General features: G+C 45.4%; 1 protein-coding gene across 7 annotated transcripts in view; it reads left to right on the top strand.

Moving 5' to 3' along the window:
• Nucleotides 1–16,245, top strand: part of NRXN3 (neurexin 3) — a 1,766,916-nt gene that overhangs the window by 27,114 nt on the left and 1,723,557 nt on the right. For 6 of the 7 annotated variants that reach the window (XM_088840266.1, XM_088840265.1, XM_088840263.1 and 3 more), the window contains exon 2: nt 13,951–13,968. The exons of the other annotated variant lie outside the window; for it this stretch is intronic. In XM_088840266.1, the coding sequence (XP_088696392.1) occupies nt 13,951–13,968 (18 nt within the window). The remainder of the gene's footprint in view (nt 1–13,950; nt 13,969–16,245) is intronic. 7 annotated transcript variants of the gene reach the window in all.

Here is a 16,245-nt window from a genome sequence, read left to right as displayed (position 1 = left end):
TTTTTAAACTGTAGTACCACAGAAGTTACAAGATAAAAATGGTGATTAATAATAATTATAACACAACAAGTGTATTGTCAATATGTAACATATGAATTTCCTTCTAGGGGCTCCCTTTGTTCTTACTCCATCTTTACTTCCTGGCAGTGGGATGCCCCTTTACCTGGGTTGCTGAGTTCCCTCTTGCATGGCCTGCACAATGCTGCCGGGCTCTTGAGAAGGGCACTGGTGCTCATTAATAGACTATGTGCATGTTTTTCAAACTCAAAAAAATTTTTAGGTTCAGAGCAAATCCTGTACTAGTTTCACATCACAGCACACCCTTGCTTTATACAGGCAAGAGATCAGCCTTGGTCATTTTCTAAAAATGAAAGAGAATGAAGGATATGTGGGAAAGCAGAAGAGCTGACAGGGGCCAACAGTGAGAAAGCCTTCTAGGAGGGCTGCTTGCTTTCTTCTGAGGTCCCCCAGGTCGTTCGAAACTCCTTTTTGAGGGCAAGGACCCTTGGGAAAGCATTTAGTTGAAAGTCTCCAGCTAACTTGAGCCAATATGTGACCCCCTCCTTCTCAAGTCAATGGCAGAAACTGCTGATCAGTCATGACCCTCTTTTCTCTCTAAGCGCATATTCTGCCTCAGACTCTTTCTTAACACATTACTCCAGGATGTCACCAATCGAACAAAACGGAGCTAAACACTGTGCCAGGCAGGTCATTAGGCGTTGTATTATTACATACAGTTGCCTCTTTTGATCTTCTTGACAACTCTGAAATTGATGTTCTGATCCCCATCTTACAGATGAAGTTTAAGTAATCTATCCAAGGTCGCATAATAAATAGCAAAGTTGGAATTTTAGCTCAGCACTTCCAGTCTTTTCAGAGGACTATATGCCTTCCAGGGAGCCCATCCCTCAGGGATGTCAACCTGACCAATGGCCAGTTTTGGTAAAATGTTCTTACAAAATTTTTCTCCACTTAATTGTTATTGTTTACCCTCTGAGGGCCACTTCAAGGTTTCTCAAGCAAAAACCTTTGAAGCATTCTCTGTCAACCCCTAACCCCCCATTAATGTGGAGTTCGATAATAGATGGCCTTGTATGGCCACACTATCGTGCTTATACACTCTCTTGGTTGATTAGATTTACTATAACTGCAACCCTGGCAGTTATTTTGAGTCTCTAGTGCCTAAGTCAGTGTCTGGCACGTAGTAAGTGGCCGATAAATCTTAGCTATTTCAAATGGAACCAGATACAGAGGCTCACGGTGGGGACGAAAAGGGCGAGGATAAAGGCTTGTGATGAATTGAAAGGCTTCCCAGCTGTTCTGAAAGCTTCAAAGCCATCCTTTCTCAAACTGTGTTCTGTGACGTGTTCCCAGGTTTTTTAATAGAAGGAAACATGTCCAGTCTACCCAAAACATTGGGAAAACTGTGTGCAATATCCCCTCTCAGACTTCATAGCAGTGTAGGTGAAGCTTTCTGAAGTCTTGCTGTTGAGGTGTTTGATTACCTTTCTTTATCTCACTGTTTTCTAAATTTATTTAACCACAGATTGGCTTTTTTTTTTTTTTTTGGCAAGGAACTCCTTTTCACATGTCACTGGTTGTTGTATTTTTATGGAACTCAGTTTTGGATACATTGCCCCAATTCATATGTCTTTCTCTGAAATACGGGTCCTGAGATCCTGCCCAGCAACAGATATTGTGTACAGTCAGCAGTTTCCATCATTTTTCCACACTGATTTCTTGAAATTTGCCCCCATGTCTTATAGGGTGATAGATTTGAGTGGTCAGATCGGTGAGGGAAGAAATAATGGGGGATGGACAGGTGGTACTATGGGGAGAAAAAGCGCTTTAAATTCAGAAAAATCTGAGTTCACATCATGACCACTACTGATGGCTTAAGTAGTCTTGGGGATATTAACTTCTTTGAGCTTTGGTTTCCTTGTCTGTAAGTGGGAATAACAGTAGGATCCACAGTAGGACTAAATGAAGTTATATACATACAATGCTGCCGCAGGTACCTGATACGTAGGAGGCCTTCAGTAAATAGCAAGGATTATAATGAGAGACCTAGCTTTGATCCCTGGGTCAGGAAGATCCCCTGGAGGAGGGAATGGCTACCCACTCCAGTATTCTTGTCTGGAGAATTCCATGGACAGAGGAGCCTGGTGGGCCACAACCCATGGGGTCACAGAGGGTCGGACACAACTGAGCAACTTTCATCATTTCATTTCATCATCATAACGGACAATGATCCCTGCATTTGTCTTCTTTTAAAATTTCTGGTGTAATATCACTGTGAACAGGGACTCTACTTAATCTTCTTTTTGATACCAGAATCTAGATTAGGGGCTAGTAAGGAATTGCCATTTGATTAATGTTTCCAGAGAGACTAGATGAATGGCATGGCACTTTATTGTTTACAAAATGCTTCCCCATTTAGGTCACGTTAGGTCAGCCTCACTGCAGCCTAGTCACCTAACTGGCGTCATTATTCCTGCATGTTATAAATGGGAAAGCTGAGGCCTGGAGAGGCTGTGAGCTGCCCAAGATCATACAGCTGGTAGTAGGCTGGAAACTCAGGGCTCAAGACCAAGGTTTCTAAGCAAAATATGGTGTACAGTAAGTGGTCCCCCCTTGCCCACAGTTTTGCTCTCCATGGTTTTAGTTGCTCGTAGTCAACCATGGTCAAAAAATATGAAATGGAAAATTCATAAAGCAGACAATTTCATAAGTGTTAAATTGTGTTGTTCTGAGTAGTATCTGCCATCCTGCTCTGTCCCACCTGTAATCCCCAACTACTGATATCATCTGATCCTGACATCCAGCCATCGATGTCGTCAGTGATCTAGGATCATCCAAAGCAGATGATCCTTCTTCTGACACATCATCAGAGGGTCAGAGGTAGCCCGATGCTACATCACAGTGCCTACATCATCCGCCTCACTTCAGCTCATCATGTAGGCATTTTATCATCTTATACCATAACCAGAAAGATTTTGGGAGAAAGAGAGAAACGTCACACTCACGTGTCTTTTATCACAGTATAAGTGTCCTATTTTATTATTCCTTATTGTTAATCTCTTACTGTGCCTCATTTATACATTAAACTTTATCATCAGTATGTACATACGCATAGGAAAACACTTAGTATATATTGGGTTTAGTACCTTTTGTGGTTTGAGCACCCTCTCGGGGTTCTTGATTGTTGCCTGCATTGATAAGGGGGGAACTGCAGTAAACAATGGAGTATTCTTCAGTCTTTGAAAGGAGGGAGATTCTGACACATGCCACACATGGACGAAGCTTGAGGACAAGTACCAAGTGAAATAACCCAGTGGTAAGAGAACAAATACTGCGTGATTCCACCCATATGAAGTTACTAGGATCGTCAGATTCCTAAAGACAGAAGGTAGAACGGTGCTGCCAGGGGATGGACAATTGTCTAACGGGTAAAGGCTTTCAGTTCTGCAAGATGACAAGTTCTGGAAATGGCAGATGGTTGCACAATATGAATGTACCTTGCGCCCCTGAACTATGTGCTCAAAAATGGTTAAGTTGGTAACTTATGTGTATTTTATCACAATAAAAATATTAGGAAAACAAAACAAAAAACCAAGACTGCTGATTCTAAACATGGGCTCTTTCCCACATTCTACACAGCACCCCCTACAAGAGCCTACAGAGCCCCCTTGCAAGGGTCTTTGAATTGCAGAGTTTGCAGAACTCACCTCCACCGAAACCCTTGCTTCTTCTAGATGTTTCTTCAGTTTGGCATATGCCCCAAGGAGTAAGTCTTTCCAGAGAGCGAGGAATTCTGGTAAAGAGGGCACATCCTGTCTCATGGAAATTGCCATTGTGAGGAAATGTAGTGATTATGATTAACAAGCACTGATTAGTATTTCCTCAGTGCCAGACACCCTGTCAGTGCTTTTGCATACATTCGTTCCTTATAGCCATAACATCAGTCCTACAAGATAAATAGGTTGTCTCCATTTGATAGGCAGGGAAGTTGAAGCTCAGGTTTAGTTAACATGCCTGACCTCATATACGTGGTGTGTGGAGGAGCCAGGATTTTCAATCAAGTCTTCCTGGCACTAGAAAAATGAAAGTGTTAGTCGCTCAGTCGTGTCCGACTCTTTGCTTCCCCATGGACTGTAGCCCACCAGGCTCCTCCGTCCATGGGATTCTCCAGGCAAGAATGCTGGAATGGGCTGTCCTTCCCTTCTCCAGGGGATCTTCCTGGCCCAAAACCCGGGTCTCCTGCACTGCAGGCAAATTCTTTACTGTCTGAGCCACCTGGAAAGCCCCCTGGCTCTAGAACCTGCCTTTTAACCCCTCTCCTCTGCAGGAGGCAGGGAGATTGGAAATGTCTGCACCAAGCAGAGACAGTACTTTGCCAACCAAGGTCCGTCTAGTCAAGGCTATTGTTTTTCCTGTGGTCATGTATGGATGTGAGAGTTGGACTGTGAAGAAAGCTGATCGCCAAAGAATTGATGCTTTTGAACTGTGGTGCTGGAGAAGACTCTTGAGAGTCCCTTGGACTGCAAGGAAATCCAACCAGTCCATTCTAAAGGAGATCAATCCTGGGTGTTCATTGGGAGGACTGATGCTAAAGCTGAAACTGCAATACTTTGGCCACCTCATGCGACGAGTTGACTCACTGGAAAAGACTCTGATGCTGGGAAGGATTGGGGGCGGGAAGAGAACGGGATGACAGAGAATGAGATGGCTGGATGGCATCACCGACTCGATGGACATGAGTTTGAGTGAACTCTGGGAGTTGGTGATGGACAGGGAGGCCTGGTGTGCTGTGATTCATGGGGTCGCAAAGAGTCGGACACGACTGAGCGGCTGAACTGAACTGAGGTTGTTTTTCTAACGTGAGAATTGACTAATTTCTTCCCCTCCTGGATCCACTCTTCTCTGTCCTACCAGATGATGGGCTATCCTCTCATGTGGGTCAGTTACTCCTTTGATTTCCTGGTGTTCTCAGAGACCCAAGTGGGTACTTTTCCCCCTGTGGGTCTTGCTCATTTGGGGAGGACAGCAACCGTTTCTGTACCTATGAAGCTGGCATTTGGATCCTGTCCCTAGCAGTGTCCATCTGATATGAGGACTTTTCTAAAATGCATGTCTTGTTAGGTGGGAGCCTATTGCAGGTGCCAACCTCGTGATCTCAGGTTGGGGGTAGGAGTTAGCTAGAGATGCCTTTTGTTGCAAGGCTGACTGGATAGATGCTCAATCTGATACTTTCAGTTTACCAGGGGAGGTATCAACAAGCCAGTAGGGATGTGAGTAATAATAGTTTCAGTAAGTGTTTATGGAATGTTTACTCTGTGCCTGGCATTGTGCTGTTGTGCTGAGCATTTTGTATGGATCATCTCATTTGGTCTTCATAACAGTCATTTAAATTAAGTACAGTCAGTTCTGCTATAATGCTTGTTTTGAAAATGCAAATTTGTTCCAATGCGATTGATATGTTAGGGAACGATTTGAGCATAATAATTTTGCTTTTGCTTATGCATGATTTTGCCCGTGAGAAACTTGAAGTGAAGGCAGAAAACTGCAACCCGCTGAACTGAGCTGTGTAGGAGTGCAAACACCTCAACACGTGCCAGCAACTTCAGTTACCAGGTGTGTTATGAGCCACGCCCCTCCACATCTGGGGTTACAACTTCCTGTCCAATCTGAGGTGACCCTTCTGGCATTACTTCAAAGCAACTTTCAAGCTTCCCATTTCCAGAAGCAACCCAGGTCTTTTCCAAGTGCTATACTCACTGTACTATTTACGCATTCCTTAACCATGTAACACGTGTAAAGCGGGTTCCTATCCTTCCTTGTGTGTCGCTGATGAAGTTTGGGGGCACTGGGCCCTAATCCTCTTTTCCTTATAAGCCCTGTGGTTCCTGAGTGATATTGCATAGCACATGACTTTTAGGCATGCATGGGTGCTTCTAGCAGAACTGAGTTGACTACCATTATTCCCACGTGGCTGAAGAGGAAGGTACAGTAAGAAACTGAACAAAAATATTTGGAATAACAGATAGCAAAGACGGGATTTAAACCCCAGATGGCTTACCCCCATGTCTGCACTCAGAACCTCTAAAGCATTAAAGCACACACACACGCATGAAAAACAAATCTCCGTTTGATCTCCCATTGTCTCTATAAGGAGGAAATTCCCTCTCCTTCCACCTGTCAGTCAAGCTCGGGCTCCTCGAGCCACAGCGTCTACAAGGTGTGGCGGCCCTGAGGTGTTCCGGCGCAGCGGTGACCTGGCCCACGGGAGGGCCCTCCTCTCCCTGCCTCTGCCTTCCCAGGCAGGCTCGCACCTGACACAGCAGCTACCCCTGTGCTCCATCTTGCAATCTTGAGTTATTAGCAGCAAAGAACAAAAGCAAACAGCACCAGGGCTTGGGAGGGCTCCGTCTTCTATGAAGGCAGATAAGTGGGCACTGTGTCGGGGATGAAGCTAACACCACCTGGCCATTTGTGGAAAGACAACTCTTCCTGTGTTTGAAGAGCTCAGACACTGAGCCGGAAAGAGCCCCAGGATGCAGGAAACCCAGCCTCTTCGCTGCTGGAAGTTTGCTTTAGCTCTCAACTTAAAAAAACACAAAAAACCAAAAAACCTTCTGTATATTTATTCCTGAAACGGAGGGAAGACGCTTATGCTCATTCTCTCCAGGGGCAAGAAAAGATAGGCTACTGAGGAGATGCTGTTTTTACCTTAAAAAAATTTATTTTTCTCCTAATGTTAAGTTGGTTGTAATCCGGAGTTGAAAACCCGCCCGATGTTGGTGGGCCTGGGATAAGAATACACATGGAGACCCAGAGGTCAGCCTCCCTTCTGTCCACTGCCAGCACCACAAAGACCCCTGTGCACTTTGTGGATGCCCCAGCCTATAGAAGTCCACAGCTCCTGCAGACGGCTTCCCGTTGGCCGTTTCTTGGCACAAGAGTACACACATCAGTGTCCACAGCTCCTGCCGACGGCTTCCCGTTGGCCGTTTCTTGGCACTAGAGTACACACATCAGTGTCCACAGCTCCTGCAGACGGCTTCCCGTTGGCCGTTTCTTGACACGAGAGTACACGCATCAGTGGATGGCTCTGCATTTTGGAGAATGGACCCAGGAAAGAGGCCCGCCTGGATCTGGGGCAGTTTGGGCAAAGGGTTCTGAGTACCTGCGTGTTCTTTATTAGGGGGCTCGTGGCAGGTGTTGCTGGTTCCGGAGGCAGGGAGTCCAGCTGGCCCTGTAGACGTCTCAGTTCCTGGTGGCTGTGGTTGCGGAAGGGCCAGAGCAGGCCCCTGTAAAGTGTGCAGGCCCGGCAGGAACTCCAGCTGTCCAGGCCTGTGGTTATACTGCACTTGACACTTCCTTCTACCTGGGCTCTGCCTTTTTCTCATTCTTGTGAGATGCCCAATACTCTTATCCCTAATTTATAGCTTGTTAGGTTAGAGGGCACCTATCCTGGTTTGTTCTTTTATTCAGAGATAGCAGTTGACTCTCCTGACGTGGCGTTCTGAGTATGAGAGGTGTGAATCAATGACGGAGCCTCTTCACTGGGTCTTCGTTTCTTCATCTGTAAAATGGGATGAATAATGTTCCTACGTGTTAGGGTTGTGGCGAAAACGACATGTGTGTCAAGCACTTAGGACAGCACCCAGCACGCAGAGAATCCTCAGTGAATGTGAACTTTATTATGATTAGTATTGCTTTGTGCCAGGGAAAGACGGGCATTATCCTATTTTATCCTGAAATTCATCCTCTGACATGTGACACTGGACAAAGCAGTTGGCTCAGGAATGGACATGTGACCTAAACCAAATCAGTGACAGTCTTCCCGGGGAATTTTACTAGAATTACCAGGAAATAGATTCCCAGGTGATGCTAGTGGTAAAGAACCTGGCTGCCAATGCAGGAGACATAAGAGATGCCATTTCGATCCCTGGGTTGAGAAGATCCCCTGGAGGAAGGCATGGCAACCCACTCTGGTATTCTTGCCTGGAGAATCCCCATGGACAGAGGAGCCTGCGGGCTATAGTCCATGGGATTGCAAAGAGTCGGACATGACTGAAGCAACTGAGCACACATGCACCAGGAAATAGGCTGCTCTCTTCTCTAGAATTGCCAGATTCCATCTTTGTTACTATATGGAGGCAACTCACCTGATAATAAAGCCAACATGGAAGAAAACAGTGTTCTTAACAGAGTAAGAGCATTAAAACAGAACCAGAATCCAGTCCCAGCTCTGTCTTTTTATCCATAGCCACATACCTTAACTTCTCTGAGCCTCAATTTTCTCAAGTGTAAATGAAGATACCAGTGGTATCTATCTCAGTGAGTTGTATCAGTTGAGATGATCTAGTCACCATTCAATGAGTTTGAGTGAACTCTGCGAGTTCATGGGTTCGCAAAGAGTTGGACACGACTGAGTGAATGAACTGAACTGAACTGAGTCACCATTCAAAGCATATTGCAGAGCACATATTCTAGACCAGATCCTCCTTAAACACTCGGGACACAAGCAGTGAATGAAATAGATAATATAGGTCTCATGAAGCTTATATCCTAAGAGGGATATAAGCAATAAAAACAGACCCATCCTATAAGGTCAAATAGTTGTTGTTTTCTGTTACTAAGGTGTGGGCTTCCCTGGTGGCTCAGAGGTTAAAGCTTCTGCCTCCAATGCGGGAGACCTGGGTTCGATCCCTGGGTCGGGAAGATCCCCTGGAGAAGGAAACGGTAACCCACTCCAGTATTCTTGCCTGGAGAATCCCATGGACGGAGAAGCCTGGTAGGCTACAGTCCACGGGGTCACATAGAGTCGGACACGACTGAGCGACGGAATGGAATGGAACGGAAGTTGTGTCTAACTCTTTGTGACCCCATGAACTGCAGCCCACCAGGCTTCCCTATCCTTCACTATCTCCCTGAGTTTGCTCAAATTCATGTCCATTGAGTCAGTGATGTCATCCAACCATCTCATCCACTGTCGTCCCCTTCTCCTCCTGCCTTCAATCTTTCCCAGCATCAGGGTCTTTTCCAATGAGTCAGCACTTTGCGTCAGGTGGCCAAAGTATTGGAGCTTCATCTTCAGCATCAGTCCTTTCAATGAATCAGTTCAGTTCAGTTCAGTTGCTCAGTCATGTCCGACTCTCTGCGACCCCATCAATCACAGCATGCCAGGTCTCCCTGTCCATCACCAACTCCCGGAGTTCACTCAAACTCATGTCCATCGAGTCGGTGATGCCATCCAGCCATCTCATTCTCTGTCGTCCCCTTCTCCTCCCACCCCCAACCTTTCCCAGCATCAGAGTCTTTTCCTAGTCAGGGCTTATTTCCTTTGGGATTGTGTGGTTTGATCTCCTTGCAGTCCAAGGGACTCTCAAGAGTCTTCTCCAGCACTATAGTTCAAAAGCATCAATTCTTTGGCACTCAGCCGGTGATTAGTGCCATTAAAAAAAGAAAAGCATAAATGGAAGAGGAGGGTTCCTACTTTAGAGAAGGTGGTTAAAGAAAATCCTTCTAAGAACTGATATCTGAAGAAAGTGAGGAACAGTCTTACCCATGTCTGACACAGACTGTTCAGGCAGGCAAAGGAATAACAAATTCATAGGCGGTAGGCAGGACTGCCTCAATTCATGTTAGTTACTTCTGCTGTTTGACAAGAGCACTGAGGGTTGGCCCATGTAAATGGTACCTCCCTTCTGTCTTCCAAGCTCTGGCACTCACACTAACCTTGGGTAGCAGGTGCTTGAGAAATAGTTGGGGGTGGGGGATCTTGATGAAAAGGATCCTGATCCAGCCTGGGGCCACCTCTGTTCGGGGTGCCATGCTCAAACCAGGGATGGGCGAGGCACAGGAGAGGAAGGATTTGAAAGCCACTGCCGCCCTTCACCCACTCTCTTTGGCATCACAACGAGGGAAGAAATAAATGAGGCCAGGCCCCCATCTACTCAGTGCCCCCTCAGACGCTTATTGCGTATTCAACAATAATCTCAGCTACAAGTGCATATGCTCAGCATGGTTATTTTAAAGTTCAAAGGAAACAATTTTCTGCAGTTTGGGGAGCTCTGGTTCTTGTAACCAGGTAGGGGAATGAAAGGACCCTCCATCTGCTGCTGTTGCAGAAAATAGCTCGATGGGGGTGGTGGAGAGCCCTCCCACCTCATCTCTCATTGGGATAAGTAATTTCAAGAGCGGAAGTCCAAGATTCCCCCACTTGCTGTTTTTATACCACCCAACCCCCGACTCCACGCCCCTAGAGGAGCTTTGGGGAGCATGGGGCAGGCTGCCCAGCCAGGTTCCTGCAGGCGTGGCCCAGCCAAACCTCCTGGGACCCCACCTGGTGAACTCTGCCTTGGGTCTGACCTATTTTCTAGGAGAGAAAATAGAATATAGATTTAAATGCAGTGGTGCTCTGGAAAACTACAGGAAATAACACAGCAGGAGGGAACCGAGGAGGTACTGGCACGGGAGAGGATGCCACCTTTCCTGGAGCGATCTCATCTGGTTGTCGACTGTCTTCTCTGCAGCCATTTGCCCCCGCTTTTTCTCTACCAAAAAAATTGAGATACACACATTTACATATATGTATATTTCCTCTGATTCGTCCCGGGGCCCCATGTTGCTCCTTCACACTCAGACTCCAGGCTGTGTACCCATAGCAATGACGGACAGCGGTGCTTTGGTGATGATCACCTTGGAAGTGGGGCAGTAGCAAGGCATGGAATTTGACACCCCAGCTGTGTCCAAGGTCAGCCTTCCTTGCTGTATGTCCACCAAAAAGTTTGCTTTAAAAAATAAAATATCCTTGAAGGTAGTAGTATTAGCAGCTGGCACTGACTGGGGGCTTTCTACAGGCTACGCACTGATCTGAGCTGCTCATCACAATCTGGGGAAGTGGGAACTATTACCACACCCACTTTACAGATAAGGAACAAGCCCAGAAAGCTCTAACTGGCACAAAGTCCATGCCGCCTGAAGAGCCTGAGCCCGAATCTCAGTAATCCAGCTGTGGACCCCCTTCTCCCTCTGCCAATTCCTATGACCTGGCCTGAATGGCATGCCTACCCTTGGGTGGGGATGGGGGTCATCTTTTACCAAACCAAAGGGATTAAGGGTGGGAAACGAGGTTTCCCAGAAGACAGTTGGGACTTGTTACAAAAAGAAGGAGGAAAGGATGCTGGATGGACCATATAGCAGATGGATACTGTTGAGGTGCTAATCACCCGCTGTTCCCCTCTCCCGCCACCACCCCTGCCTGCCCAAACCTTTGCTGTTTCACTCTGTTGGTCAGAATCGAATGTAGAAATTCAGGTCACTCATTTCTTCTTGGACAGGTGCCAGGTGACACGGTGTCTCTCTTTTCTTCAAGTTGGACATAAATTCTTAGAGCTGCCTCCAGCGTGGTGTCACAGCCAAGAACTGAGCTTGGACCCTGACCCCCCAGCTAAAGGGGTTTTTCTTGGTGCCCTTGTTGCTCCTCTCCTGCAAGAAGGGATGCTGTATTTTTTATGTGCAGGATTAGAAGGGGGCCATATTAAGGCTTCACAAGGGAAAACAAAAGAAATAACAAAGGAATTTGTTTTGATCCCTGCTTCTTCTCACCTAGAATTTTTGAACTCCCCTTTGACCCACTTCTTGCTGGGGATTGGGAGGGAGGAAAGAGATCCAGGAGGGGAGGACCACAGCAAGGTCTTCATTCACAAGCATAAGTTGAACCCAAATCACTAAACAAAATACAACTTAATTCCTGTGGTCTCGTGATGTTTCCAGGGAGCCATCTGGTCAACATTTTTGGGTAATTCTGTCCCTGGTAATTCAAAATGATAAAAATCCGCACAGCTAACATTTATGCAGTGTTTGCCTTGTCCTGAGTTAAGTGGTTTACAAGTATTTAATCTCTTTTAATTCTTGTAACACTTACATGAGGAAGGCTGTGTTATCTTCCCATTTTATAACTGAAGAAAACAACTCAGAAGTTCAATGATTGACCCAAGGTCATCGAGTGGGTCAGAATCTGAACTTGGACTATCTGTCTCCGTAATTTAGGATTGTAACTATAGTGTCCAAATAGGCAATTTAGTGTCGAATGAACTTTGGGGTGCCAAGGTGTCCTATCTCCCTTGGGTCTTCTTGTCCCCAGAGAGCATGTTTCTATGAATAACAGTGTTGACCCTTTCACCACTGAACTCTACCACGTTGATAGTTTGATACCCTGTTTAATGACGGGCTATTTTAATGACCACTGTTCTAGGCAGTCCATCAGTCACAGTTAATGACCTTGCTTAGTTATTTATGCCGCATGTTTCCCTTCCCACCTGTTCTATTTTGCCTCTTCCTCTTTGCTGCTACTCCACCCCTAAATCTAACAACTCACCAGAAAACCTGGAAGGGGTGTGGCTGAGGAATGATTCAGAGCTCTCTATAGTCTCATTGGGAATATACAGCCTTCAGGAAATGCAGAGCGTGGGCTGGAGAAATCCCCAGCTGTTGCTGTAGGTTAGGTCAGTGCCTGGATTTTCCTGGGGGCAAAAACCCTAAAGAACCCGTTGCCCAAAGAACCTACTGGAATTTAGCAAATCTGATTAGCCACAGGTTAGAGGTACACAGGATAACCCATGACCCACTCGTAGGGTATCTGGGAGTCTTTCGCCTCCTTCCCTGTGGCTTCAGGGGCTCACTTGAGCTTGCAAACTGAATTGGAGTCACATGCACCCTGGAGGGAACTGGATTTCAGTTGAATGAAGTCTGGATTGGGCGGGATTCACAGGATCCAGGGCCTCTCCTAGGATCTGTTCCCTGAACTAGCTGTGTGACTTTGGACAAGTCTGTCAGCATATTTCATCTTCCATCTTAATGAAAAAAGAGTTAAACTAGACAACGTCCATGGATGTTCCAGACCCACCATTGTCAGTGATTCTAAGGGAGTCACCCAGGATGGCCTGGATGGCCAGTGGTTCCCTGAAGTAGCCCCGTTGCTTCTCCCAAGCCATAGGCTATCTTACCAGGTCAGGTCTAGGGGTTCTATTAACAACAAGGCTTTGGCTGCTCTGGGTTGGGCTTCCCCAGCATAATTCTATTTTACATTTGAGGGAGAAGGAGGAGATTGTGTTCATGGAGATGGTGGGCATGAACCTGTTCTTCATTTTTTGAAAGCTCATTGGTTTAATTCAAATGTCAACCTTCCCAGAGCTGGATGTTTATTTGTAGTTGTCAGAAGTGATTTCCAATGGCAATTTCTGTCATTAATGATGGGGTGAAAAGCAAGGAGAAAAATGAAAGGGAGAGGCAGAATTTCAATTTGTATGGCAAATGACCTACTCACACGCAATCTCATGCACACACACCGCTGTCTGTGATGAAGAATGGTCACTGGGAATCCTGGGTCGGGAGGGAATTATAAATGTTTTGTGACCTTGTGTCCTTCAGTCCTATGAGCTGAACGACGCTGCGACTTGCTATTAATTCTTACACCTCTTTTCCTTTGTTCCTTAAGGGAGTGGTTTATCGCTGTTTTTCTCTCTGTGCAGAAACCTTGCTTGACTTCTCGTCCAGGGTTCTGCATCCAGAGGGGAGGAAAACTGTTTGGGTGCAGAAGTCAGCCAGAATATTTTAACCAATATTCTTGCAGGATCCCGGTCTGCTTGGCTCTTTGCGGCCCTATCTGATTCCTGGAGGATGTCTTTCCGGACAGATGTGAAGTTCAGCTCTCTTGCTACATGCATAGTGGAAAGGGAGCTTGGCCCCCGGCTTGCATGGGTGGCTTCTGGGTGAAGGTAGAACTAAGTGCTCAGAGTCTGAGCATCTTTGGGGTCTTGCATGAACTTGATAGTCATGCAAGGGCACATTGCATTGTGTGTGTGTGTTGCTAACACTCTTCTTCTTTTTCTCCCTCTTTCTCTCCTCTCTGTTTCCCTCCCTTTGAAAATGCTGCCACAGATGTCAGTCAAGGTCCAGGTGAGTCCTTGTGTTTGCACAGCTGCTGTGGAAATTTCCCCTCTGCCAGATTGTGCATGGTTTGACTTTGAGTGAGACCTTTTTCTAGGGACTCTACACAGCAAAAATCTAAACATGTTGCATTTTCATTGATTTAGGTTTATAAGACGTGCCTTCAATTGATGAGTTTGTATTTATTGGCTTTGAAGAACCATTTTCAAACCAAAAGAATGTGGTTCCCATGCTTATACAATTACTCTCTTTTGATTAATATTTCTGGGTGAAGAAAAGAAGTGGAAATTGACCATTTTTTGAAAATACTTTAAAAATATATTGTTAGGATATGTATTCTCCAATTTAGTAAGCATTTTTGCCTTGTTTTCAAAAATCTACTTATCTTTAAGCTACTATCTTATAGCTTCAAGTGGTTAAAAGTTGAAAATATGACATACTTAGCTTGGAAAATATGATGTGGGTAAAAGAAGGTTTCTTTCTTTCTATTCTAAGAAATGACTTTACTTTTCCACAATGGAAAAAGCAATATTTTTTTCTAATGGTTATATAACTAGTATATGTTCCCTGTTTTAAAAAAAAGAATGAATGAAAAGTAGAAGAAAGAATAATGGTTCTTGTCATTTTTGTCAATGGACAAGTGAATATTCATCCAGAGTCCTAATTGTCAGCAGTGTGTGTTTATAGACAGATGTATGTGTACACACAAACATAGACTCCTATGAGAGGAACAACCGTTTGTGGATAAATGGTTATCAGGTGACTTCTGATGGTTTCCCACCATCCTAGACGGTATAGAACTTTGGGTTAAGAAGAATAACCCTCCCAAATAAGAAGCGGGTATCATCTTTCTTAGGTATTTTCACCTATATTTTCTTATTTAATCTTTTTAACATTTAATTCTGATAGCATCAGTACAGAAGTATTATTAAATACATTTTAATGTGAAGGAAATACAGGGCCTGACAGGTTAAGCAGCTTGTCCAGGATCATAGGGCTTGCCAGAGGACTTGAACTTGGGGCTTTCAGACTGCAAAGCCATGCATACTCCATTGGAACCGGTGGGGCCTCATCCCTGAATTTCTTCACTTGAAGATCTCGTAAGTATTTCCTAGTAGCACTATCATTTATATTTGCTCAGAGGTGATGTGACTTTATCTGTAGCACCCTTTCCAAAGGAATTTACTGATTTTGAATATGTAAAAGAATCACTCAGACTTAAGTGGAGTTTCTGATCATTGATCTCTATGCCATCTTACACAGCATGAAAGGATAATATTGTCATCCCTAGCAAACACACAGGGTTTCCCTGCCTCTGTTGTCTTCTGCCTATCACTCACCTTTGAAAATAAGCAGAGTTTGAACCAGAGCACAGGACAGAATTTTCTAGGAAGATATCATTTCATTTATTCTATTTAATAATATTTTAATTCAGTCACTCACCGAGCTAATATTTATCAAGAACCTACAATGTACCAGGTGCTGTTCTCGGCACTAGGGATGAAACAGTGAACAAAACAGATCATCCCTGTCCTCATATATCTTTTATTATAGATAGAGGAAGACAAAGAACTCAAAGGCTTCCCTGATAGCTCAGCTGGTAAAGAATCTGCCTGCAATGCAAGAGACTCCGGTTCAATTCCTGGGTCCAGAGGATCCCCTGGAGAAGGGATAGGCTACCCACTCCAGTACTCATGGGCTTCCCTGGTGGGACAGATGGTAAAGAATCCACCTGCAATGAGGGAAACCTGGGTTCCATCCCTGGGGTGGGAAGATCCCCTGGAGGAGGGCATGGCAACCGACTTTAGTATTCTTACCTGGAGAATCCCCATGGACAGAGGAGCCTGGCAGGCTGGAGTCCGTGGGGTTGCAAAGAGTTGGACACGACTGAAGTGACTAAGCACAGCATAGCACAGCACAGGGGACTAAAAATATGTGTGTGTGTGTATGTACATGTATTTATATCAGTATATCTGTTGTATCAGGTGGTGGGCAATAAATGATGTGGGAAAAAAATGAAGCAGGTAAAAGTGAAGTTGCTAATTTTAAGAGGGTGGTCCAGGGACGTCTCTCTGCTAAGCTGATGTTTTCTAGGATACTTCAAATGAAGGAGTAAGCCTAACACCAACATTTTTTGAGTGCCACTTGGCTGAACCCCTTCTCTTCCTGGTTCATGGAAGAGATGACCCAGGGTCTTCACCTCTACCTGTGTGTCTTATGTCCTGCATAGCGGGTCCCAGCTCAGGTAATGCGTGGAGGCCAAACCCCAACCTGCGTTTTGCCACG

This window comes from Moschus berezovskii, chromosome 9 (assembly GCF_049115385.1).
Source record: "Moschus berezovskii isolate FMDL1 chromosome 9, NW_MosBer_1.0, whole genome shotgun sequence".
Lineage (NCBI taxonomy): Eukaryota > Metazoa > Chordata > Mammalia > Artiodactyla > Moschidae > Moschus > Moschus berezovskii.
Note: the sequence above shows the minus strand (reverse complement) of the source record. Positions and strands in the feature narration are given on the sequence as shown.